General features: G+C 41.2%; 1 protein-coding gene across 1 annotated transcript in view; it reads right to left on the reverse strand.

The window, feature by feature from the left end:
- LOC118702706 (glutamyl aminopeptidase) overlaps positions 1 to 21,929 on the reverse strand; it is a 78,688-nt gene extending 56,759 nt beyond the window's left edge. The window contains exons 1-3 of the mRNA XM_036408940.2: positions 21,130 to 21,929; positions 4,936 to 5,077; positions 2,693 to 2,824 (exon numbers count right to left, since the gene is read on the reverse strand). Coding sequence (XP_036264833.1) covers positions 2,693 to 2,824; positions 4,936 to 5,077; positions 21,130 to 21,773 — 918 coding nt within the window. The 5' untranslated portion in view covers positions 21,774 to 21,929. The remainder of the gene's footprint in view (positions 1 to 2,692; positions 2,825 to 4,935; positions 5,078 to 21,129) is intronic.
- Between the last annotated feature and the right edge of the window lie 4,948 nt (positions 21,930 to 26,877).

The following is a 26,877-nucleotide window of genomic DNA, read 5'->3' on the forward strand; positions in this document are numbered from 1 at the left end:
ATGGATTGCAGTATATCCCAATAAGAGACTTAGAGCTGAACTATAAAGTTAATAACATGCCTATTGGGGATATTCTTTCCCATGATATGACTCCTGCAAGAGCAAGAGAAGCACATTTTAGCTCAAGAGTTAATTCACATAACTTTGTTTTGGGGCATAGTATTCAGTGCTTTTATTTACTTTAAAACCTTTATTTCCTTCAACTAACCTTGAAAAAGACCTCAGGCATAGATTTCTTGCCAACAAAGCTGTAGAAAAATCCACCAATGGCTGGCCTCCACTGTTGTTAAATTACTGTAAATTATTCTTCAAGTTATTCTGTTTTTTTCTTTTTAAGGATTTAATAAAAATGCAATACATCTAACATTCACAAAAGGAAATATGCAGATTTAAAATACCTCTGAGCTACTTTCCAACTCAGTTACCTTTTTTCTTAACATTTTTTAGGACAAGGTCCTCCAATATAATTTTTTCTCATGAGCAACAAGGATATCTATACTAATAAAAGTGTAATATGCTAATTAGAGTGAACATCTTCCAGATGACCTTCTGGATGTCCTTCTAGACAAAGCCGCGATGGCAGGGCCATGGCAGAGGCAATTAGGGGCTATCAGGCTGGCAGGGGAGAGCAGTTAGGAGGATCAGACCAGCAGGGAAGAGCAGTTAGGGGGATCAGGCCAGCAGGGGAGAGCAGTTAAGGTGATCAGGCTGGCAGGGGAGAGCAGTTAGGGGGATCAGTACATCAAGGGAGAGCAGTTAGGGGGATTGGGCTGGCAGGGGAGAGCAGTTAGGAGCAGTTAGGGGTGATCAGGCAGTCAGGCAAAGGTGGTTAGATGGGATCAGGCAGGGGAGCAGTTAGGGGCATCAGGCAGGCAGGCAGAGTGGTTAGGGTGATCAGGCAGACAGGCAGGTGAGCAGTTAGGAGCCAGCATTCCTGGATTGTGAGAGGGATGTCTGACTACTGGTTTTGGCATGATCCCACAGGCATTGAGCCTAAACCGGCAGTCAGACATCCCCCAAGTGGTCCCAGATTGGAGGGTGCAGACCAGGCTGAAGGACCCTGCCCTATGCACGAATTTCATGCACTGGACTTCTAGTTTTAACATAATGAATGGTTCAACTACTACTATTGGCTATGCTCTGTCCAAGTAAATAATTAAAAAGAGCACAGGTTTTTGCAGGAGGAAAAACTTTGTCTCCTCTACATGGGGCAGAGGGAGGAGGCATCTACTCTTCTCAGCTCCACATCTCACTTTCACTGAGTTCTCCTGACTTGAGTCTCTGGTAAGTATCCAAAGTGAGTCTGGCTTTCTGTTCCTCTCTTATCAAACAGATGACTAGAAAGTAATACAATCCAACAGTATTATCTTCATTTCCCAACCAAAAGAGGAAAATTTCACTGGTTTAAAATAGAATGTTATGCACTCAGCTCTGATAGAAGACCCATTTAAGAACTATTTACCACTTGAAAGATATTTGGGGATCTTTTCCAAATTAGATTTTTCCATTACATACTTCCAAATTCTCTATATAGTGAAACCCATCCTTAGAGCTCAGCTAACTTATACAGGTTCCAATGGCTCCCCCAGCCAGTATATATAGCTACACAGTAATATTATCTCTTAGCCAATGGGAGCATCAAAGCAACATATGTGATAAAGGAAAGACAAAAGTTGGATGTAGACAACCCCTTTGAAAAGGCCTTTCAAAGTCCCTTTGAAAAATGAGTATTCCTCCATTTGCTATAATTCAGATACAGTATAGGCAGCATACTAAAAACCTAGGTTTAGGATATCTCAATATCAACCCTTATTGTACCAACATTAAGGTAAATTTCCCTTGGAGCTAGTTTTACAGTAAATAGAGAAATCCACTCCTTTCTTCAAGTGATGGCCAGGCAGGATAAAGATATTTTCAGAATATCATATTTCAAAAGGCATAGCAGGCCACAGTGTCTGGGAAGATTTGAGGATTTTGAGTCTCCACCACTTGTGTTTTGAGTATTCTTGAACAAATTACTTAAAATTATTAAATTTTAATTCTCTCATTTTTAAAATGGGGTGATAATTTCTTATAAAATGATATTGAAAAAACTATGAGGATATATATTATTATGCAGCACAAAAACACAGACATGGAATGGTAGGCCTAGTGTTTAGGAGAGAAGCAAAATGGGGGCCTCCAAAATGAGAAAAATGATTAGGTAAAACTATTTGGTTTTTTAAAAGAAAATATTGAATAGTTATCTTGATTATAAATAAACTTAGTATTTATATTTTCTTAAACTTTAATAAAATGCTTATTGACACTTATGCTTGCAGAAATGGCACCGCCCACCTCTCACTGTTTGTCACTCAAAGGATTTTGGTCCACCTCTGGCTTTCTCCTCCCTCTCTGGACCATCTGGTGCCCCACCACACACAGATACGCAACCATTTTACTAAATTTGGCATGTCCTAATAAACTGAGGCTACCCATTTCTATGTCTGTTGTGTTTGTCTATTATTCATCCATATCCTTTTAGCTTACATTTTTCTATGTTGTTCAGGGTACCATCAATCTCACAGACCTGGGTAACTTTTCTAGTCTGCCCCATGGGGTAAGGGTGGGGGGAGAGAAACACTCAAAAAAGTAGAAAATGAATTACAAATGCACAAGTGATAAAATTTTTGAAAACTATAATTTGACTCACAGGTACTCCCCTCTTTGAGGTTCTCGTTATGGGGTGAAATTGATGCACAGCAAAGCACACCAGGTAAGTGCTCATGGGAACAGACTTCTGGAAAACTGTTCGTTGCCATTTGTCATCCACTGACTCTTCTTTCTGTTGAAAACAAAATATAATATTTTATTTATCAAAAGGTCAACCATGTCAAAAGACAAATGACTACTCCGAACTTGACTTCCTACTCAGAAGTCCTTTGTCAAAGCTTAGGGGTAAAATAATCTCTTTAGGGGTAAAATGATGTTGTTGAAAAGGTTATAAGAAATTTTATTTTATTTTATTTTCATTACTGTGAAAGAGTGATTGAACTATACACTGTATAAAGCTTCTCAGGGAAATACAATTTTGACTGTGATATAAACTGGACAGGAGTTAGTTATCTTTCAACATAAAGCACACAATCTTGACCATAATATTTTTAAAAATCTTTATTGTTGAAAGTATTCATATGTCCCCCTTTCCCCCCCCCCCCCCCCCCATTCACCATAATATTTGAGGAGATACTGTGGTTTCCTAAAGAAGACAAGGCTAGAGTTCAAACCCTTGCACAGAGAAAGAACTAAATAGGTATTAGCTGATTTGAGCATGTGCAGGAGGGCAATAGCTGTACTAGGCATAGCAGGATGTTGGGCTCTCTTTGTCTGGTTGTCTACAACACAGACCCAAGAGATGGTCACTAAAGTCACTGCCCCACTGTGGGAAGAGAGGATTCCATTGCTTGGTGCAACTACTGATCCCATCTGTCTGGTTTTCTCTCTACGCCAGCTTTGTTTCCCTCCTAATACTCCCTCTATGAATACTTGCCCAACTCCTACTACCCATTATTTAAACATTCCCACTTGCCCTGCAGCCACACAGTAAGTCACAGGCCAGTGAGAAGCTTTAAAAAGGATTAAACAAGGGAGGCTGAAGTAGAAATGATGTGTCGTTCACAAAGCAAGGGTGTGTACACATGTGCTTGTATGGGAGCACTGGAGCTCCAGGGGAGTAATATGCTCTGCAATAAAAACCTACTGGCGTTAGTTTTGATCTCCTAATGATTCAGAATAGTCTCTCCTTTCCAGGATTTCCAGAAGTATATTCTGCAAAAGTTAAAGGTTGCATGGGGAGGTCTTCAGCAGAAGTTACTAAAGTTGGAATTCTTTTACCTCCCACCTTCCCCTTCCCCTTCCATGCTAAGACATTCTAATAACATTTTACTCTGATTTAGTCTTCTTTATTGGTGCTTCATATGTTAAGTTTATCCTGTCAACTTTCTTCTCCAATCAAAACTCAATTGCTCAGGTGCCTGACACTGGAAGAAAAGTTGACAAACTAATTCACACTCGGGCATAGATAACTGGTGGCAGTTCACTTTTAATCCTCTTAAGATATTGTTTGTTTTAGTTTGTTCTTGTGGGTTTTTTTTTTTTTTTTGAGGAATCCTATATAATAAAGAAGTAATATGCAAATTGACCATCACTCCAACATATAAAATGACTGCCCTCATGTGGTCAAAGGTGGCCATCATAAGATGGCCGGCAGGGAAGAGTAGTTGTGGGCAATCAGGCCTGCAGTGGAGGACAGTTGAGGGGGACCCAGGCCTGTAGGGAAGGGAAGTTGGGGGGGGGGGACCAGGTCAGTAGGGTGGAGCAGTTGGGGGCTGCCAGGCCAGCAGGGGAGAGCAATTAGGAACAACCAGGCCTGCAGGGGAGGGCAGTTAGGGGTGACTAAGCCAGCAGGTAAGGGTAGTTATGGGCTGTTGGGCTGGTAGGGGAGCAGTTAGGTGTTGATCAGGCTGGCAGGGAGTGGTTAGAGGGTGATCAGGCTGGCAGGCAGAAGTGGTTAGGGGCAATCAGGCAGGCAGGTGAGCATTTGGGAGCCAGCAGTCCTGGATTGTGAGAGGGATGTCCGAGTGCCTGATGGGATCAGACCTAAACGGGCAGTCAGACATCTTTGAGAGGTCCCAGATTGGAGAGGGTGCAGGCTGAGCTGAGGGATACTCCCCACTCCCTGCATGAATTTCATGCACCAGGCCTCTAGTATTTATAATAAAGATGGATAAAGACTCTAGGAGTTCAAAGGAAATGTATTCTGAAACCTTTAAATAAGCTATTAGAGCACATTTAATTTTAAAATTCAGTGGTGTTCTTTCATAGCAAATCAGATAATTTACCTGATATTTTAAACTAACTATATTCATAAACAAACAATTTTTCAAAAATACTCACCTCTACCGGCATATTTGAAAGTGCCTTATAGTCTTTGGGGTGGACAATAGAAATTGTATAAGTTGCCTTTTTGTTGGGCTCATCAAAACAAGGGAAGGATTTCCTGGCATCTGTTGGTTCATGATCAGTGGCTGCTATGCTCCTTGGAAACAAACACACACAAACAAAATCCATGTTGTCTCTTCTGACAGCCCTTATGTTTCTACTCCCACAGAAAACAATCAACTGTGTAATTATATCCATTACATTTCTTAAAATGAGTCTACATCCACACTCAGGTGCCATAATTAAAAATACGTGAATTGTGGATGAGCAAAAATAAACCCATTTATGAGCTATCACTCTCTTCACCACAAAGTGGTCGAGCAACAAGTCAATAATCACAAAATCATCTCTGGGTTTGTCGGGAGCTGCCCTGTGAGTGGAGCAGCTGTGTTCCGTCACAGAGCAGAGGAGCATGTCCCAGGGCCTAGCTCCTATCCCTGATGGCACATTCTTTCGTATTTATGTTACTCCAGGGACAAAACCCAGTTTCATTTCCAGGCAAAGGAAGGCTCTGAGCAATCTGCCAGGTGAAGCAACCTTTGGCCAAGTTTAAAGCCCATTTTTTATGGTTCTAACTTAACATGCTTATGTAAGCAAAAATGTTTACATTTAATATTTCCATCACTTCAAAGTGGAAGTACTTTTTCTGAGTAGTTGCTCAAAAAAAAGAACAAAAAACAATGAATATATAACTTTTATGTCTAGTCATATCACAATAAGACAGTTTTATTGTATTGCTGATAGGAAGAGTAAGCAAAGTAAAAAAATAAAAGAAAGGACAAAAATGTTGGCTTATATTCATTAATAATTTGTGTAAGAAAAATATTTTGTTCTTTGAGATCCCTAGGGATTAAGGAAGGCATATCATAAAGATCACCAAGCTAAATTATTAGATCATTTATTCATCCAACAAATATACACACACACACACACACACACACACACACACACACACTTGCTAGGCATTATTCTATGTGCTGAGAAAATAACAATGACAAAATTAAAAAAATAGATATACAAATAGATAACAGAATAAGTAAATAAATAAATTAGGAGTATGATGGAAGCTCTGTACAAAATAAAACAGGGAGTGACAGAGAATGATTCTAGAAAAGTGGTGAGCAACATTAAGTATAGCAGTCAAGGACAATCTCTTAGAGGAGGTGATTTGCTGAAATCTACATGATGAGGAAAAACCAAGACAGGTGAAGATTAAGGAAAATGTGTTCTAGCAGAGGGTGCCCAACCTCTGAGGTGGAGAATAACTTGATGTGGTCGAGAACCTGAAAGGTGTCCAGTGTGACTGAAGTCTAGTGAACCAGAGAGACTGGGAAAAGGATTTTCAAGAGCAGAGACCAGAATAAGGATCTGGATTTCATTTGGGTTCAAGGGTGTATTTTTTTCAAATATATTTTTATTGATTTCAGAGAGGAAAGGAGAGGGAGGGAGAGATAGAAACATCAATGATGAGAATCATTGATTGGTTGCCTCTGCACACCCCACACTGTGGGGGATTGAGCCCACAACCTGGGCATATGCCCTAACAGGGAATTAAACCATGACCTCCTAGTTCATAAGTCCAAGCTCAACCACTGATGCACGCAGGCTGGGCAAGGGTGTATAATATACATTAATTTACTTTAAAAATACTGTGTCTTAGCCCTCGCTGGTTTGGATTAGTGGATAGAGCAGTCGGCCTGCAGACTGAAGAGTCCTAGGTTCTATTCTGGTCAAGAGCACATGTCTGGCTGCGGGCTCAATCCCAGTAGGGGGGAGTGAAGGAGGCAGCCAGTCAATAATTCTCTCTCGTTACTGATGTTTCAATCTTTCTCCCTCTCCCTTCCTCTCTGAAATCAATGAAAATATATTTTTTAAAAATACTATGTCATAGCTCAACATCCATCTATAAGAAATTAAAATATTTTTGAATTTCTTTTAAAAATCTCCCAGCATGCAAAAATTACTTGATAAAAATGCAGCCAAGAAATACAACCAGAAATACAACCAGAAAAAGTGTTAGGGTTAGGGTTAGGGTAAGCAAAGTAACCCTAACCCTAACCCTAACAGTAACACTATTTCTATGTAAAAAATACAACCAGAAAAAGTGTCTGTCTGAAGAGGCTATTGACTCGGGGAGGGAACTTTCTGGGATGATTTAAAAAAATCTTTATCTTCATAGAAGTGTGGATAACAAAGATCATAATTCACTGAATTGTGCCTATTAGGTTTGTGCATTTGCTGTATACAAATTTTTCTAAAAATATCTGTTAATCAATATTGAGCTCTAGTAAGTAGTTTTGTGTTGTTGCTAGGTATAGGTTAGCAATTCGGGAACAACCTTCTCTATATGCTTGCTTGAACCAATAAAAAAGAAAGTGAAAAGCAGCTTTCTCACTGTTGGGGAAGAAAATTCTAAATTTGTAAAGGGGAAGTTTAGAACATATAAATGCAGGTTTAGAATAAATTCAATGATTTTCATCTATTGATAGATAAGGAAGATAGATATAAAAATACTCAGAGACATATGTTTCCTAGCTTTGTCTACTGAATAGGACTGGTTGCAATGACAAACATGTAGCATTGAACACAATTATCATATTTTTCCATGTATAAATGCCCCCGTGTATAAGATGCCCCCCAAAATTAAGAAATCAATATTTTAAACATTTTTTCTGGCTTCCCTCTTAAGGCCTTCTTCTTTTTTGGCATCTTAAGGAGTTGTTCTTTCTGTTTTCCCCACTGTCTGATCAAACACTCAGTGGGAGGACATCCAAATTGTCTCTCTATAGTTCTATTTGCATTCTCTTTTGCATAGCTGATTACATTTAGTTTGAATTTTTCAGAGTAAGACAATCATTTATTGGTACTTATCTTTTTATTTTTTGACATTTTTATGGACTTAGAAAGCTCGGGTCCTTGTTCCACCTGCACACTCTCCTCCTCCACTTCCAATTATGGCACCAGCTGATATCAGTAACAATAAGGCTCATGATTGGAGGAAGGCTGTCTGACAAGGTATGGGCAGCTATGCACTCCCTTGGCTCCTCTTTGGCTGACTTCTGTGTATAAGATGCCCCTCGATTTTCAGTCTAATTGTTTTAGAAAAAATAACATCTTATACACGGAAAACTATGATAGTTCCCAGATGATCATTTTTAAATATCACTCCCCACTCAAAAAAAAAAACCAGGACTCCTTAGAGAAATGGCTGATTCCAATGCGGGGTCATGAAAAGTCCAAAATAATCCTGGAACATCTCAGTTTGCCAAAAAGTAAGAAAGTTCTCAAAGAATCATTTGAACAAGTCACAAAAACACTAGAGTCTGATTGAGGAGACTATCACTAGCCAAATCTGGGAGATTTGGAATATCAAAAATAAACAATGGAATTATAACTCATTGAATGAAATAAAAATCCATGAATCCTTAACCTAATAAAAATGAATGAATAGCTCTAGCCGGTTTGGCTCAGTGGATAGTGTTGGGCAACTGACTGAAGGGTCATGGGTTTGATTCTGGTCAAGAGCATGTGCCTAGGTGTTAGGCTCTATGCACTGCCCAGTTCCCTGTCAGGGCTCCTGCAGAAGGCAACCAATCTATGTGTCTCTCTCACATCGATGTTTCTCTCTAACTCTCCCCCCTCCCTCCCACCCTCTCTAGAAATCAATAGAAAAATATCCTCAGGTGAGAAGTAACCAAAAATAAATACAAATATCCTATATAATAAGAGGGTAATATGCAAATAGACTGAAGGGCAGAACAACCAAACAACCAATCAAAGCCTAATATACTAATGTTATGCTAAGGGTACTCAACTGCTTACTATGATGTGCACTGACCACCAGGGGAAGATGCTCCGACTATAGAGAGACAATTTGGTTAGCTTGCTGCTGGGGTCCGGCCAATTGGGAATGAGCAAGATAGGACAGACATAACCTGGAACCCTCCTGCAGTCCCTCCCTGGGCCAATAATGCACTGGTGGGGCCCCTAAGCCTGGCCTTCCCTCTTGCAATTCAGGACTCCTTGGGGGATGTAAGAGAGCTGGTTTCATCTTGATCCCATAGACAACTCCCCTTGGGAAGGCACCAGACACAGGGCTCAAGGCTGGTAAGCACTGCTATGGCAGCACAAGCCTCTCCCTATCTGGACTGATTGGGCATGAGCCTGCAGCAGGCGTAGTGGGGCCAGGATGAGTGGGAGTTGCAGGTAGGAGCTGCAGGCAGCATTGGACTGCGGGTTTCAGCCCAATCCCTGGAGGCCACTCAGAGGGACCCCACCTGTGCACAAATTCGTCCACTGGCCTTTTAGTATATATATTAGATTGTAAAAGACAAAGAAAGACTAAGGGACTGTTCAAGGGAGTCTAAAGAGGCATGACACTAAAAGCAATAATAGATGTAGACTGAAAAAATAGCTAAAAGGACATTTTGTGGAGAAAACCAAGATGGTTGCATAGGTAAATACCTAAACTGCTGCCTCACACAACAATTTTAAAACTACAACTAAAAGACAAGATGAGCATCATCCAGAACCATGGAAGGCTGGCTGAATGGAAATTCTACAACTAGAAGGAAAGAGAAAAGCACAGAGTCTCATGGAAGCTGCAGAAGGCAGAGGTATGGAGGCACACACAGAGAAGGCTGGTTTTTTCAAGTGGGAAGGAGACAAAAGATCCCAAAAGCTCTGAAATCCAGTTCTGGGTGAGACTCTGGGGATGCAGACTCATTGGGGGAGAAACTGGACTGTCTGGCAGCGGGCAAAACTTGAGGGTGGCTTTTTCTCAGAGGTGCTTGCAGCGATTACCATGGGAGACTGAGACATGGGGTCTCTTAAAAGCAGGGCTGATGGGAAGCCATGGCTGTTGGCTCTGCCTTGAGACTCTGCCCCATCCAAGCTGAGCAGAGGCTTTTGCAAGCCTTGTCTCATAAGGGTGTCTCCAGCACATAAGTTCTCCCAGCATAGACACAGCTGATCCTCACAGCCAATTGGCCTGGAGGTCAATTCCTCCCAATGATACCAACAACAATCAAGGCTTAACTACAACAAGACTGTGCACACAACTCCCAAAGAGGTGCACCAAGACTATCCACCTCAGGTAACTGGGAAGGCTGAGCCACTGGGCCCTATAAGACACCTAGCACACAAAGCCACTCTATCAATTCAGGGAAGCAGCCAAAATGCAGAGACAAAGAAATAGGTCACAAATGAAAGAAATGGAGGAAAGCAAACTACTGGATGTAGAGTTCAAAATCACAGTTATAAGTTTTTCAAGAATTTTCTAGAAAAGGGTGGTAAATTTTGTGAGACCCTCAAGGATATGAAAAAGGACCAACTAGAAATTAAGCATACACTGACTGAAATAAAAAAATAATATACAGAGATCCAACAGCAGACTAGAGGATCACAAGAATTAAGTCAAAAATTTGGAATACAAAGAAGCAAAAAATGTTGAACCTGAAAAGGAAAAAAAATCCAAAAAGTTGAAGATGGTATAAAGTGTTTCTGGGACAACTTCAAGTGTACCAACATCAGAATTATGGAGGTGCCAGAAGAAAAGAGAGAGCAAGATACTGCTCTCTCTTGGAAGAAATAATGACAGAAAACTTCCCCCAACTGGTGAAAGAAATAGACTTACAAGTCCAGGAAGTGCAAAGAAATCCAAAGTGGACCACACCAAGACACATCATAATTAAAATGCCAAAAGCAAAAGACAAAGAATCTTAAAAGCAGCAAGAGAAAAACAGTTAGTTACATAAAAGGGAGCACCCATTCAATTGTCAGCTGATTTCTCAACAGAAACTATGCAGGCCAGAAGGGAGTGGCAAGAAATATTCAAAGTGATGAATAGCAAGTACTTACAACCAAAATTACTCTACCCAGCAAAGCTGTCATTCAGAATTGAAGATCAGATAAAGAGCTTACAGATAAGAAAAAGCTAAAGGAGTTCATCACTGCCATACCAGTATTATATGAACTGCTGAAGGGTATTCTTTAAGAAGAGGAGGAAGAAGAAAAAGGTAAAAATAAAACTTAAGAACAACAAATACATATCTATCAACAAGTGAATCTAAAAATCAAGTGAATTAAAAAATCTGATGAATAGAATGAACTGGTGAATATAATAGAATCAGGGGCATAAAAAGGGAATGGAATTCTTGGGGGAAAGGGGTGTGGGGTGTGCAGAAAGAAACTGGTCAAAAGTTGTATACCTATAGATGAGGACAGAATGGGAAGGTGGTTAGGGCAGAGGTTGAGGTGGGACCGGGAGAATGAAGCTATGGGGGCAAAAAAGAGGAACAATTTTAATAATCTGAACAATAAATATTTATTTTATTTTTTTAAAAGACATTTTGTGATTAATTGATGAATTTGATTATGACTGTAGATTAGGTAATTATATCAATATTAAATTTCCTGGTTTTGATAACTGCATTGTGGTTGTTGGAGAATGTTCATGTACTTAAGAAATATATACTGATTGTTGAGGCAAAGGGAAAGTGTCTCAATATATGAGAGAGAGAGAGAGAGAGAGAGAGAGAGAGAGAGAGAGAGAGAGAGAGAGAGAGGCATTGAAGGGGAAAAGGAGAGAGGAAATAGGACAAAATGTAAACTATTGGTGAGTCTGGGTAAAGTGTTTCTAGGAGATCATTGTACTATTCATGTAACCTTTCTGTAAGTTTGAAATTATTTCAAAATAAAAAGTTACTCAAAACAGTCTCAGCCAAGGATTTATTCTTCAATAAGTAATTACTGATGATTTTCCATGATCATAATTTAACTAATGCATTGGAGTTTCTAACACCGTGCAGATTGCAGGGAATTGCAAATACACCAGGATTAAAGAAACCTGTACACCTTGCTGGGGTACTAAGGTTTTCTAGTAAGCTGCACCAAGCTCCAATACCATGTTTTGTCAGCTGACCCTTTCTTCTGGATTCTTCTGGCTTCTGATTTCTTCCAGAAGCAGAAGAAAGGGAAAAGTCACTCTACAAGGATGTTTTCAGCTTAGTATCACCTCAGAAATAAGCCAGCTAACTAATCTGGGAGTGTGTGTGTGTGTGTGTGTGTGTGTGTGGAGGGTGAGGATGAGGAGGGAGTTGAATTACATGTTCCTAAGTAGTAGCTGGGTAGGTTTTCAAACACTTTACCACTCTCTGCTCTGTGCCCCAGCACCCAAGAGAGCAAACAATTCTCAATCCTGTCCCCATTTCTCTTTAAAAGAGATTGTGCTTGAAAATTCAGATATCCTGTACTTTAAAAACGGAACATAACAGTGGCGGAAATGGCTCTGTGTGGTGTGCTTGCTGGTCCTGTCAGTGAATGTTAATCACGGGAAACCCATGCAGCTACAGTAATCTAGACATACATTTGGTGCAGGTCAAGCGACAGGAATTAACAAGAAGAGTTACAGAATGCACACTGTTATTTCTAAATTGTAGAACCAATATGATTTTATGGGGGAAATTCTCTTCTAAGAGTAAAACTTCCTAGATTCTAATTAGTCTTTAGCCCCTTATGTGTATTTGAATGAATTACAAAACCTACCATTCTCGGGGCCCTCATCTATGAAAGCTGGTTACCAAAGCACATCAGGCCTCTTCAGGGGGCTGGGAGGAGACCGTAGGGCTAGGTCATGTGTAGTAATATATTTGAAACTGCCTTGAAATTTACATAATGGGATTAGGATACACCTTATTCCATTTTCTTAAATTCTGGAAAAATAGCTATTCTCTTTTCTTTTCTTTTCTTTTTTCTTTTCTTTTCTTTTCTTTTTTCTTTCTTTTCTTCCCTCCCTTCTTCCCTCCCTTTTTTCCTTCTTTTCTTCCTTTCTCATAGAGCATATGAAACTTTAATCAACCAAAAGACAAAGTCCCCAATGTATCTGTCACTTCTTGGTGGAGACACCAACACTTCATTCACATATCTTGCAAAAAAGGACCTTCTAGGATTGACAACACTGTGAATCCAGCATTCAGACCATGTAGGCTCCACTCGATTGGTTAAGATCCTTCCACCCTGTGACCATACCAGATGCCTAGGCCCCCAAAACAACTGTGCACTGAGTGCTCCAAAGTCAAGGCCTGTAATCCAACCCAAGATCAGGAAGCAGAGTCCCAACAGAGGTGCCATCATAGGTCCAGGCTTATGTGAGCCTGACTATGCTTTATGATATAGCACCTTCCACAACCAATAGACTTCAAAATTCATTCAGACACAAATATTTGTACTAGAACACAATTAATTTTTTAAAATGTGTGTGTAAATATTATAGGTGATATAACAGTTTTTAAAAATAACTGTTTTCTCATGAACTCCTGTATGACTCAATAGCTGCTATTTAAATATGCTAAATTCACCTGGCTGGTATGGCTTGGTGTTAACCTATGAACCAGGAGGTCACGGTTCAATTCCCTGTCAGAGTATATGCCTGCATTGTGGACCATGCAGGAGGCAGCCAATCAATAATTCTCTCTCAACATTGATATTTCTATCTCTCTCCCTCTCCCTTCCCCTCTGAAATCAATTATATATATGTTAAATTCCATCCAAAGTTACTAAAGTTTTGTGTATATATATATATATATGCAAATTTGAAAAGGAGGTATCTGAGAGAGCAGTACAAAACAACTTTAGGTCACAACTTCTTTGGGGAGGTTTTATTCAGTGTTTAAACTTTTCCTTTTTAAAATCAGCTGAATTGTGTTGCAAATTAATGTGGAAAGCCTGGCTAATAGCACAGTACGTTCAAAAGTGACTGCTGGGTCTGTTCCGAATAATTACCATGCCAGGCAAAGGCGCTGAAGTAAACCACTTTCCCTTGGGGGCCTTGCTGTACTATGCTAATAAGCCCCTTTCTAGGCCTAGCACATTAAAAACATAATTCTATGTAACTTATTAATTTATAAAAGAGCAGAATACCCCTCTGACTTCTCTGAGTAAGTCACATCACGGTGACTTTAGAGAAAGCTGGAGAATAACTTGTTACTCCAGGGAGAGAAGAGGGGGTGAAGATGATGCAATTCGCTATGAATCAACTTTAAAAACACACAAAACCCACCACTATCCCATAAATCATCTGGCAGACTATTTCTAATGAAGACTCTCAGGCTATATTCAGCAATCTGATAACTTAATCTAGCAAAATAAATAGTAAGGTCTAGGTAAAAACCTTAAACAAAAGGCTACTGACACAAATGGGGCAGCCGCAGTTGCTACGTGTCCGTGCAGACCAAAGCGAGTGTTCTTCATGGAAGAAGGGAAGCTGATCGGTGCCAGACAGCCCATCCCACTTACCCAGATTCCAACACGCTTTTGGTGGTTTGAATGAAAGCATTAATTATTTACCTTTATCTTCCAATTATCTCTCCCTATGTAGAAGACATGCAAGGTCAAAGTGAAATCTTTTTTGTTTCCTTGCTCCTAAAATAAATTACTAAGCTTCCTGCAACAAGTAAACAAGACCAAAAAAAATCAATTCTTTATTGATAAGGGATATGCCGATAGCTCGACATATCAATCTAAGAATATAATGAATAAACTGACACACACACATCCACACACACTGACCTAGGACCACCCCACTGATTTCCTTCTTTACCTCATTTCCACTTAACTCCTAAATCTTTATCACAAGCCTTCACCTTGTGCTGCAGACATATTTATCCAAGTGGCTCCTCGACATGTCTTCCTAGATGTCTGACAGGCATTCAACACATCTGACACTGAACTTAAGACCTTCCCTTCTCAATCTGGTTCTTCTCTTCTATTTCCAGTTGAAGTGTGGCTATCAGGTATCTGGGGCTTCCTAGGCCCATAAGTTTACCTTACCCCTCTGCATAGTCAGTTTGCAAATCCTGATTTCTTCCCTCCAAACTGCCTTCTCTATTGTGTCAGCTTCTGTCTGTCTTGAAGCCATTGTCTTATCTGACCTTCATCTCTTTCCTGGGTCATTGCACTGTCTCCCATATACCCATGTATGGACTTGGCTCTTTTCCTTCACCAACCACTTCTAAATGGTCACCAGCCAATTTTTCCTTCATAATGCCTTTCATTAGCTACCCTTCCTTTTCTTTATCATGGGTTTTCCAGAGTTACCTCTAGCTAATCTCCTCCTACAAACCTCTCTCACTAACTAATTTTTTCCCCACTCTGCTCTTCTGACTTGTTGCCTTTCCTTTTTACTTGCTTTTACCTTCTCAGTTTGCCTATTAAAATCCCACCATAATATTAAAGTCAGTATCAGTCCTACCAATGTGATGAAGATGATCCAGAAAACTCAAACTAGAAACCATCTATTCTCCTTTTAAAGTCTTGTAAATTCTAGCAATTCCAATAATCTCAGTCCTTAAAGTATAAGGACTGTGTTCCTAAATTTAAAAAGAAAATATATACCAATTCCACTTCCCTTCAACAAGATGGGCAGGAAAGAAACAAGGGAAGTTTTCCACAATGACTTGGAAGGTAGAGATGTCATTGGTGGAAGCCGGACTCCTTCCTGGGAAAGGCGCTGTAGCCATGCAGCCAGGCCCAGCGTGTGCCAGAGGACACTAGGAATGGGAAAGCCATAGATGCAGTCAGTAATATTTGAATGCTCAGTGTATGCCAGACAGGGAACAAGAGAGACTTGGCTTATTCTCAGAGACCCACAGAGAGTCCACAGTCACATACGGTAGGGAAACTACATCGGCAGTCTCTGGAAATTCATCATGGACACTGTCAGATCACACAAGATATCATATTGTATTTAATGTTATTGCCCAAACTAATTTGGTCACAGTACCACTCCCCTACTTTTGTCCTGGCAAAATCTATTGCTATCCCATGCAGCTAGAGCTCTGTGCAACACACTTTGGGAAATGCTGTGTAAGATTAGCTGAAATGCCGAGAAAGAAATGCTCAACTTGGGAGAGAAAAAAAATATTATACACTCTGGAGATTTGAGTAGAGGGGACTGTCTGGGAAAAGAACAACTGAAAAGAGTGTGGGGTCTTGGTCATCCAGGAGGTCCATGGGTGGGGCAAGAAAGTATAATTACACAGGGGTCTCCACCCAGCTTCCCTTCTGTATGACACAAAATCAAAACACTGCCCCTTTGTGTGCAAAATTAAAGAGAGGCTTCTGGCTTGTGTGGACATCAAAGAAAGAGTGTCACTACTATCACTACTAGCCCCTGGGAGAGGTGCAGAAAATGTAACTAAGACCTGGTCCATAGAAAAAGAAATGGACAGCCAGTTTGAAATGGAATTGCCAGGGCCTAGAGCAAAGAAAATCCTTACATGATATTATTCTACAATGTCATTAATTTTTTCCCCCCAGATTTGTGTTAAAAAAAAAAAAAAAAAAAAAAAGGGTGTGGGGGTTTGGGTGGTGTGGGAAGGCAAACATTTCAAAAGTTTCAATCCTTTTATGTGCTTTTTCTCAGACCTTAAGAGAGTAGTAGGAAAAGAGACTTTTAAATTTTCACTTTCTCCTTCTAAGCCTCCTATAAGTCTGTCCCCAGCAAGGTGACAGCTTGACATAGGGAACTCTCAGCTGGCTCACCCTTCTCCTACAACTCTCCTTTACCGTAGCATTTTGAGGGAAAGAAGTCACTGAGTTCATTCATGTTTAGCTTGCGTCATGGCTGCAACAATAATCTCCCCAACTGCTGCTAATACTCAATCCTGGAGTTAAATTTTACGCTGAGGCAAAAAAGTCAGAGAATATGATTTTGATTGCATCAAGGGTACTACTACAGTGGTACTTTAAATGTCACGAGCTTCAAATATTACAAAGCTCACTCTGTAATGTGAAAGCACGGTGTTGCTCCAGTGAATTCACTCTTGCCATCCTTACACGGACAGTCATGGGAAACCCTAGAGGCCTGCATTGTCCAGTGGCTTGAAAGAAATGCATTTTTTTTCTCAGATGTCTGAGATATTTCCTAAGAAGCCAAACCAAAAGTATTCCATTGAGCCTAAGTGAAGTTATTGAGTATGTGCCAGGACTATTCCAAAGCGTGGATGCAGTGCACAACTGGCAGCATCCTGTGTAATATGAGAGCCTCAAAAGCTACCAATGAAAACAAACTCAGGAAGACCAATCTTTCCTGAGAACCTAGCAGCACAAGCCTCCCTCACCAATCTTGCTTGTTGTTTGGATTTGCTGCCCAACAATTAAGATAGCCGAGTTTCCGAATGTCAGCTCTCACACATGTATTTTATGGTAAAATTAACTGGTGTGACAACATAATCCAAAGAATCAGAGTAAGTAATATATATTTTAGTATATAGTTTTGTTTTTTTTAAAATATATATTTATATTGATTTCAGAGAGGAAGGGAGAGAAACACCAATGATGAGAATCATTGATCAGCTACCTCCTGCACGCCCCCCTACTGGAGATTAAGCCCACAACCCAGGCATGTGCCCCTGATCAGAATTGAACCTGGGAACCCTCAGTCTGCAGGGCAACTCTCTATTCACAGTGCGTTTTTTGTTTGTTTTTTAAACTTATGAAATATGTAACAGAAATTTATTAACAGAACCTTGTTTCATATTTTTGGCCTTTCTATAGTATATAGAATTTTAATGAAATATTTTGATGGCTTTACTTGGATGAAATTTCTATTTATTTTCACAACCTAAGAAGCAGTTTTAAAGTCTGAGAAATAGTAATTTTAAAGCTTTGACTCACTTAACACTGATGAATTTTTAGAATATCTTGAAGGTGATGTCCTTCAGAATAGTATGCCTTTTCCTTTACCAAAGTGCAAACACTTTAGAAAATTATGTTACTGTTAGTGTGATTCAGAAAAGTAGGTACTTTCATGCATTGTTGGTGGAAATGTAATTTGGGACAAACTTTTTTAAATTACGTTTGAAGACACACATACATACACATGTGCATGCACATGTCGTGTGTGTGTGTGTGTGTGTGTGCGTGTGCATGTGTGTGTGTGAGATATCTACACAATAAAAGAGTAATATGCTAATTACCAGAACTCTGTGATGCCCACCAGCCAATCAGGCATGAGTATGCAAATTAACTCAACAAAGATGGTGGGGTTAATTTGTATACACAGGCAGCGAGTGGGAGTGGCTGGGGATGGGGCGGGACACTTGCATCGTTGCCATGGCAGCCACTCAGGCATTCTGCACCACCCCAGCTGCTCCAGGCCTCTGGGCAGCGTAGGAAGGTGGAAAGGCAGCTCTGGCCAGAGTGAAGCGGTGCCAGCATCCAGGGGAAGGAAGGCCCATTCTTGCACAAATCCTCATGCATAGGGCCTCTAGAATACACATGTGCATGCATTTATACATATGTAGGTTAGACCATTTTCCTAAAGAAATCTTAGAAAATGTTATGCATTATTATAGAGATGTTCAGTACATTTTTATAGGTATTTATAGGTAAAACATAGGAGCAACTTAAATGCTCAGTTTTAATGGAACAATTGAATAAATTATATTTATACAATGAACTATCATGTATCTATTAAATCATATGGAAGGATAGCAAATGACATGTTAAAGTGTTGATATATTCTAAATGCACATTGCACAACACTATGCACAGCATAATGATGCCATGTTTATGTGTCCAGAGAAAAATGCTAAAAGAATGTTTGCCTAAATGTTAACAATGACTATACTTGAGTGATGGACTTATAAATGGTTTATATTTTCCTATAAAATGTTCTCTGTCTTCCAAGTTTTCTGTGGTGATGTGTACTTAAAACCTATTTTCTTTTCTGACTTTTTATAGTAATAAAATTCTGGAAACAACTCAAATATCCATCAGGGAATTGGCTTTAAAAAATAGTGCATTTGTGCAGGGGAATATTATACAATTTTAAAAATCTGACTCTTAAAACTATTTAAGAATGAATGGGAAATGCTTATAATATGTTAAGTTAAAAAGGTATATGGATTGCCATTTTGTTTGCCTAGAAACATGTTAATGGGGTTACCACTGAATGGTGAAAGTGCTTATTGGTTCTTTTAATTTTCCTTTTTAATAATTTTCTATGCACTCAACATTTGTAATTTTTCTAAACAGAAAAATGTAAACAATGAAGATGTTTGGTTACTATTGATATTAAGATACATCATCTTTAGGAGCATGATCCCTTCACACTGGCATTTCTACTCAATGTAGCAGTGTACTACACAGTGAGATAGGAATATTTAAATATTTTATTTTAGTACTTGGGTCTTTCTGACAAACAGAATTTGGGGCAAAATGTTCACTTTGTTCTATAAGATGCTTAAAACAACATGGGAAAGGGATGTACAGTGAGCTGGCCCCAGATTCACATTTCTGAACTTGATACTACAGTTTCTTAATCATTTACCTGTTCAGAATCTAAGTAAACAAAGGTCAACGCAATTTCAAGTTCAGTGACACTTCAGGTGTAGCCTTCCTCCTTGATACAAGGGCCACACCCTCAGTGTAAAGGTTTTTTAAGATCATTAAGTTTATACCTTTAGTACAATTCTAGTGGCAGCCTCTGATTAATTGTCAAGGCAAGTAACATCTTTGGCCCTGGCCAGTTTGGCTCAATAGATAGAGCGTCAGCCTGTGGACTGAAAGGTCCCAGGTTCAATCCAGTCAAGGGCATGTACCTTGGTTGCAGGCTTGTACCTTGGTTGTAGGCATAACCCCAGTAGGGGTTGTGCAAGAAGCAGCTGGTCAGTGTTTCTCTCTCATTGACATTTCTAGCTCTATCTCTCTTCCTTCCTCTCTGTAAAAAAAATCAATAAAAATATATTTTAAAAAATAACGTCTTTATTGGACTCAGGAAATGAAATTGTGTATACACACACACACACTTGGAAGACTATGGGGGAAAAAATGTCTTCATGTTCTTAATTATATATCTTTAATGTTGTAAAAAGCTTATAAGGCATTACCATGCATATTGCATTATGGGCAATAAGACCAAAGATTTATATATGTGCTACCACTGAAGTGTGGACTCAGTCTTTATTGAAAATTTATCTGTAAATTATTCTGGCTAAATGAGATAAAAGACACAGTCCTGCCTTCATTCCTAGATGAAGTCACAAAGACAATTCCATGAATTTTACATACTCTCTCAATGCCTTTTCCTAGTAAAATAGTCAAAATTATAATGGACATGTACAGAATTTCACTTAAGTTGAGTGTAATAGCATTTTAAAGGTTCAGTTTAAAAATCAGTCAACATGGGGCCCAAGAATACCACCAGTGAAATGTGCCAAGTGCATGTATTTCAAAAGTATGAGTTAGTATATAATAAATATTAAGGATACGGCCCTGGCCGGCGTGGCTCAGTGATTAAAGCTTCGGCGGGAGAACAAGGGCTGTGGGCTCGATTCAGGTCAAGAGCAGGTACCCGAGTTTGGGGTTCCCCTCCTAGAATGGGGCACGTGCAGGAGGCACTTTATTCATGTGGCGGCTCTCACATCGATGTTTCTCTCTCTTCTCTCCTCCCCGCCTCCCTTCCAGTTTCTCTAAAATCAATGGGGAAGGGGGGGGGGGGAATCCTCCAGGGAGGTTTAATAAAAATAAATACAAATAGCCGAAACCGGTTTGGCTCAGTGGATAGAGAGCATCAGCCTGAAGACGGAAGGGTCCTGGGTTCGATTCTGGTCAAGGGCATGTACCTTGGTTGTGGGCACATCCCCAGTAGGAGGTGTGCAGGAGGTGGCTGATCGCTGTTTCTAACTCTCTATCTCTCTCCCTTCCTATCTGTAAAAAATAAATAAAATGTATTAAAAAATAAATAAATACAAATAAAAAGGATACGGTTTCTAATGGAATGATTTTTTCCCAAAGGAACAAAAGACTTACACTGCTTGCTTTCTCTCTCTCTCTCTCTCTCTCTCTCTCTCTCTCTCTCTCTCTCTCTCTCTCTCTCTCTCTCTCTCTCTCTCTCTCTCTCTCTCTCTCTCTCTCTCTCTCTCTCTCTTCATTCTGTGCAGTTCACTCAACACTTTCAAATGTTATGATGATTAGGAACTTACCCCGGGGCAAGACTTTTCTGCTTCCCAGAAACACAGGCAGCATTGACGTCAAGAATACATATCAGACCAACCACTCATTCAAGGGTGGAAATCGAAAAAGAAAGAAAAAGCAGGCATCTGCGTTTAGGAGAAATAGACGTGGGGGGAAAAAATCAGTACTTACTTGGTCTGCCCGTTCTCCACGTACGTGGTCCTGTAGAAGCCCACGAGCGAGCCGTTGAGCTGGCCGGCGAAGTGCAGGGTGAGGGTGTAGAAGGGGCCCTGGGCGGCGTTGGCGGGCAGCTCCTCCTCGGCCTCCAGCACCAGGTACTCCTGCCGCCGGTACTCGAAGCAGCGCCGCAGCCGCACCGCCGCCCCCAAGGGCGCCGCCAGCGCAGGGGGCCGGCTGACCCGGGTCTCGCGCAGGTGCAGCCACAGGTGGCGCGTGGGCGCGCTCAGGTTCACGGCGATGGCCACGGAGCCGGTGTACGTGTCCGCCTCCAGCAGCGGCTGCACCTCCAGGTCGTAGTGCACCGGGCTCACCCAGGCGGGCAGCCTGAACTCCCTCCAGCCGCCGCTCTCGTCCTCGCTGGCCGGGCAGACCCCCTGCTCCTCGGGGGGGCCAGCGGTGGGGGGGCCGGAGGTGGAGGTGGAGGTGGAGGTGGGGGTGGAGGTGGGGGCGCTGTCCGCGGGGCCGCACGACGACCTGGTCAGGCCGACGGAGAGTCCCACGATCAACCCCACAGCCACCACCGTGGCGCAGATCGCGGCCGCATGTTTGCCTCGAATGCAGTATCTCTTGGAGTCTTCTGCCTCCGCAAAGTTCATGGCTGTTCCCAAAGTCGGAGGCTGCCCTGGGAGAGGATGTTAGAACGAGCAGGCGGCCGTGGTCGGCAGACTTCCTTTGTTAAGTGGGAAGGAATGCCCTGGTTTGGGAAGCCTGTTTTCACTTTCTTCCCCCCACCCCTCTCTCTTTCTCTCCTCTCTCTCTGACTTCTTCTCTCCCTGCACGTTTGTCCCAGCCAACTCCAGGATGCATGCGAGGAGCTGAGCGAGAGGAAGAGGACTGTCCAGAGAAAACTGTTCCCCAGCTCCCTTATAAGCAGTGCATCCCCACCCCGCCCCTCGGGCGCTGGAGGGAGTTAAATATAAAACAGGCTGAGCTTATCAAGCCAGCGGGAGGATGGTCCTTTGCCAAAGCCCCGTCAGCAGCTTTCTGGAGAACGTTTGGGGAAAAGGGGTGTGTGTGCTTGCCGTAGAAAAACTCAACCTTTGTCACTGGGTCTCTCTGCCTTCTTCCTGCTGGGCTCGCAGCCTCTCTCGTCTCCACAAAGGGCTTCTTGGATTTCAGCTGTTTTATCAGGTAGCTTGCCAAAGAAGCCAAGTGTTTTCTTTTCATTCTTCTCCTCGAGCTAGGTAAACATCAGACCCTGCCTTCTGCCAGAGTCACGTCCTGGAAGTGGAGGCTCAGAGGGATGCATACATTCAGGGACCACTGAGGTAGGCAGTGAGAATGTGTTGAACGCTGGGGAGTTCGTAAAGCAGAGCCAGGTGACCCTAAAGGAATACAGTGGATGCTGGATGAAAGAGAAGGGGAAACACAAAGAAATTAGCCAAATATAGCACTGGACCTGAAAAGCCCAAGAGACAGAAAGGGGAAAGGATTGAAAAATCAGAACTATTATAAGGACGGTAAACTTGTTAGATATACTTGTTAGGTTGGATACTTGAACTGGATTAGACAAATTTATCTCTGCACTTTGCCTGCAAGGGAGATTTTCTATAGATTTTGATGTGATAGATCTCATTTGGAACAGATTCTGATAGGAAAGGAGGCCTGTTGGGAGATTCATCATTGCTTCTGAATGATAAGGTCAAAGGGAGAAATCATAAGAATGACCCCCTTGTTAAAATGTAGGCACCTGAGCCTTCTCCATTAGTAGCAATACAGTCTTACCTGATAATAAAGAAACATGTAAATTGACGGTACTTTCGCTATGCCCACAGACAATCAGAGTAAGTATGCAAATTAACCCAACAAAGATGGCGGTTAATTTTCATACATACCTGGGTCGGGGAACCTCTTGGGCACCTAGGTCACTCCCAGCCAGCCATCAGGCAAAGGCTTTAGGCTTGGGAAGGGGCCGAGCCTGTGATCAGAAGTGCTGGGGGGAACCCCTTCCTAAGCCTAATGCCTGGGGAGGAGGCTAAAGGCTTGGGAAGGGGGCCAAGCTTTTGATTGGAGGTGTGTGGGGGTGACCCCTTCCCAAGCCTAAACCTGGGCGGGGATGCTTTTGGCTTGGAAAGGGGCTGAGCTTGGGATCAGAGGGAAGGGTAAAATATCAATGAAGACATCCTCAGGTGAGGATAAAGAGAAAAATAAAAAAAGAAATGTCATATCCTATGAAAGACATCTTGAAAATGCTTAAAGAAGGTTGTCATTTTTTCATGGTGAAGGGACTAGAGTCTGTGTTGATGAAAACACCTACAGCTTGGTGGCTGCGGTGACTGGCAGTGGCTGCAGCAGCTGGGTGATGGGGCTGGCACTTTCCCCTGATCAGCCTGGTTGCCTCAAGCAAAGGGAGGCCAGACTGTGGCTTAGGTCCGCTCCCAATGGGGAGCAGGCTTAAGGCATCCATAGGACATCCCCTGAGGGCTCCCAGTATGTGAGAGGGGGAAGGCTGGACTGAAGGATCGCTCCCCAGTGCATTAATTTCGTGCTCTGGGCCCCTGGTAATAATTATAAAAATTTTGAAAACTTTCTATATGCCAGGTACTAAGAACTTCATCAAAGTTATTTAAATCTTTCCAACAACTCTATAAGAGTGGTGCTATTATGATGCTCATTTTAAAAATGGGAAGATTGATATTTAAAAAGGTTAAGTCATTTGCTTAAGGTCACAAAACTGATAAATAGCAGAATTAAGTTTGGAACCCAGGCTGTCTGAATCCAAAGTCCATATATCTAACTCTCTGCCTCCATTCTCTGAAGAGGAGAAATGTTTAAAGGATAACTAACTATAAAAAAAAGCTTGATCAGTATTTCCCAAAGTGCAATCTGTGGATGTTAATAGATATACTTATGTTAAGGGTAAAAATAAAATATTGGGGATTAGTTATGTTTATAAGAAAGATTAATCATGCTCTATTAACCATGATTGCCTTGTTCTCGTAAAAGAAAGGACATTCTAACCCTAGCTGGTTTGGCTCAGTGGATAGAGCATCAGCCTGCGGACTGAAGGGTCCTGGGTTCTATTTCAGCCAAGAGCACATACCCAGGTTGCTGGCTTGACCTCCACTAGGGGATATGCAGGAGGCAGCCAATCAGTGATTCTCATTATTGATGTTTCTATCTCTCCCTCTCCCTTCCTCTCTGAAATCAATAAAAATACTTGTTTTTATTTTATTTATTTATTTATTTATTTATTTATTTATTTATTTTTAAAGAAAGGACATTTTAACTTGATTGGAAGTTGTAAGTCCCTAGGACCTGGGAGTCAACCTTGGACCTGGAGTCAACCTTGAAACCATTCTCATTCAAGAACTACCTATTGCCATGAAAGATTAACAACCCTGTTGCTCACCCCACCCTCCTACTTCCCCATACCTGTAATCCCTACTTCCCCATGTAACCTTTGTTTTACCCAATATAAGCAGCTGGCTTATGGAGGGCTGAAGAGAAGATTTTTGTGGCTGACCTGCCGCTTTCCCATACTGCAGGCATTTTTGGAATAAAAGTTCATATATGATTCAACCCTGACTCTGCTTAATTGGCTCAAGTAGTGACAGGTGTTGTGGGGTCGAACCCTGGATTCAAAATAAGACCACTGGAAGGCTGATTAATTAATTTAAAAAAGCAGGCAAGGATTTATTGACTGGCCAGGACAGCCACAAGAGCACCACTTGCAGGTGGATTCCAAATGACTGCCCTGTTTCAGGGGTAGCCAATTCCTTTTAAAGGTTCAAACCACAGGAATTTTCCTTTGTTCTAAATTCTAAATCCTAAAGACTAAATTCTAAAGACTGGGGACAGCCCGCAGGGTCGGCTCCCAGTCACATCCTGCTAGACATTGGAATGTGGCCCTATCTTGCCCATAATACAAAAGCAGAACTAAAGGTTATCTACAGTTTCTACCCCTGAAGCTACTGAGTCAGTGGGAGTCAATCTCCTGTAACTACCCTATTGTTTAAGCAAGTAATCGAAGGTCGGAGTCAGATAGCAAGGTTAAAACTCAAATAGCAGTTTTTACCAAAGTATGGTTGCCATTATTTTTCAACAGGCAGCACAGACCACTGATTGTGCGGTTTCACTTACAGAGCAAGCAATGCTGGGTTAGGAAAGTAAAGTTCTTTCATTACCTTCCATTCTCTCAGAGCCTCCCAATGGTATTACACATACTATGAATGTCCCAGGCAGGATATACTATTGAGTAGTTTCTACACTTAGTAGAAACACTTGTCAGTGTTTTTTCTATATCTATTGATAGGATAATATGATTTATATTTTTTATTTTTATAATGTGATGTGTCACAACAATTGATTTGCAAATATTGTTCCAACTTCGCATCCCAAGAATAAATCCCGCTTGATTGTGCCATAGGTCTTTTTAAATGTATTATTGAATTTGGCTAATAGTTTGTTGAGAATTTTTGCATCAGGGATATTGGCCTATCTCTTTTTTTTAGTGTCTTTTTTCTGGTTTTGGCATATAGTAATGCTAGCCTCATTAAATGTGTTTGGTAGCCATCTCCCTTCTTCAATTTTTTTGAATAGTTTGAGAAGTATAGATATTAATTGTTGGAATATTTGGTAAAATTCATCTATGACACCATCAACTCCATAACTTTTGTTTCTTGGAGGGTTTTTTTGTTTTGTTTTGTTTACCAGTTCCATTTCATTAGCAGTTACATGGACAAAAGGGGCCACATGCTGACCTGACAAGCTCAGGGGAGGTCTGCATGGCAGTCTTGCTGAAATATAGTGGCAACCATACTTTGGTAAAAACTGCTGTTTGAATTTTAACCCTGCTAAGTCTGGCTCCTGCATCTGATTAAACACTGGGTACTTACCTCAGCTTCCAGGTGAAGACCTGGAGGCTAAGGCAATTTTCCCTTGCCTGGGACCAGGACCACAAGAGAATGATTCCCACTGACTCAGTAGCTTTGGGGATAGAAACTGTAGATAGCCTTGAGCTCTGTTTCTGTGTTATCGCTATTGCAAGATAGGGCCACATTCCAATGTCCAGCAGGATGTGACTGGGAACTGACCCTGCGAGCTGTCCCCAGTCTTTAGAATTTAGTCTTTAGGATTTAGAATTTAGAACAAATGAAAATTCCTGTGGTTTGAACCTTTAAAAGGAATTGCCTACCCCTGAAACGGTGCAGTCATTTGGAGTCCACCTGCAAGTAGTGCTCTTGTGGCTGTCCTGGCCAGTCAATAAATCCTTGCCTGCTTTTTTAAATTAATTAATCAGCCTCCGGTGGTCTTATTTTGAACCCAGGGTTCGACCCCACAACATTGCAAACTCAAAAACCTAAAGTAATCAATCACAAAGGATGATCTGAAATTAAACCTAACTAAAGCAGTTATTGTGGGTAGTCACCTTGTCCCTGACAAGGTCAACCTTTACCTTAACTGAGCTTACTGTCTTTTTGCATCTATGATAACATATCATTGAAATGTGGGGGTAACAACTTTCCTTTTTTCTGGTCTCCTCAGAGCACAACCAAACAAATACCACAAATTCCTTCATTATTGTTAATTGTTGTCTGTTAGTATCCTGTACTCACTCCAGTAAAAGAAGTATGTATCTTATCATTTTACTCTTTATCCAATCCCAGAGGTTTCCTCGCTTTGCTTTCTCCCGCCTCTCTAATCTATTACCAATTGATTTCATGTAACCCACTTACAGCTCCTCCTTTGATAGCAATG

Source organism: Pipistrellus kuhlii, unplaced genomic scaffold (genome assembly GCF_014108245.1).
Source record: "Pipistrellus kuhlii isolate mPipKuh1 unplaced genomic scaffold, mPipKuh1.p scaffold_m20_p_1, whole genome shotgun sequence".
NCBI lineage: Eukaryota > Metazoa > Chordata > Mammalia > Chiroptera > Vespertilionidae > Pipistrellus > Pipistrellus kuhlii.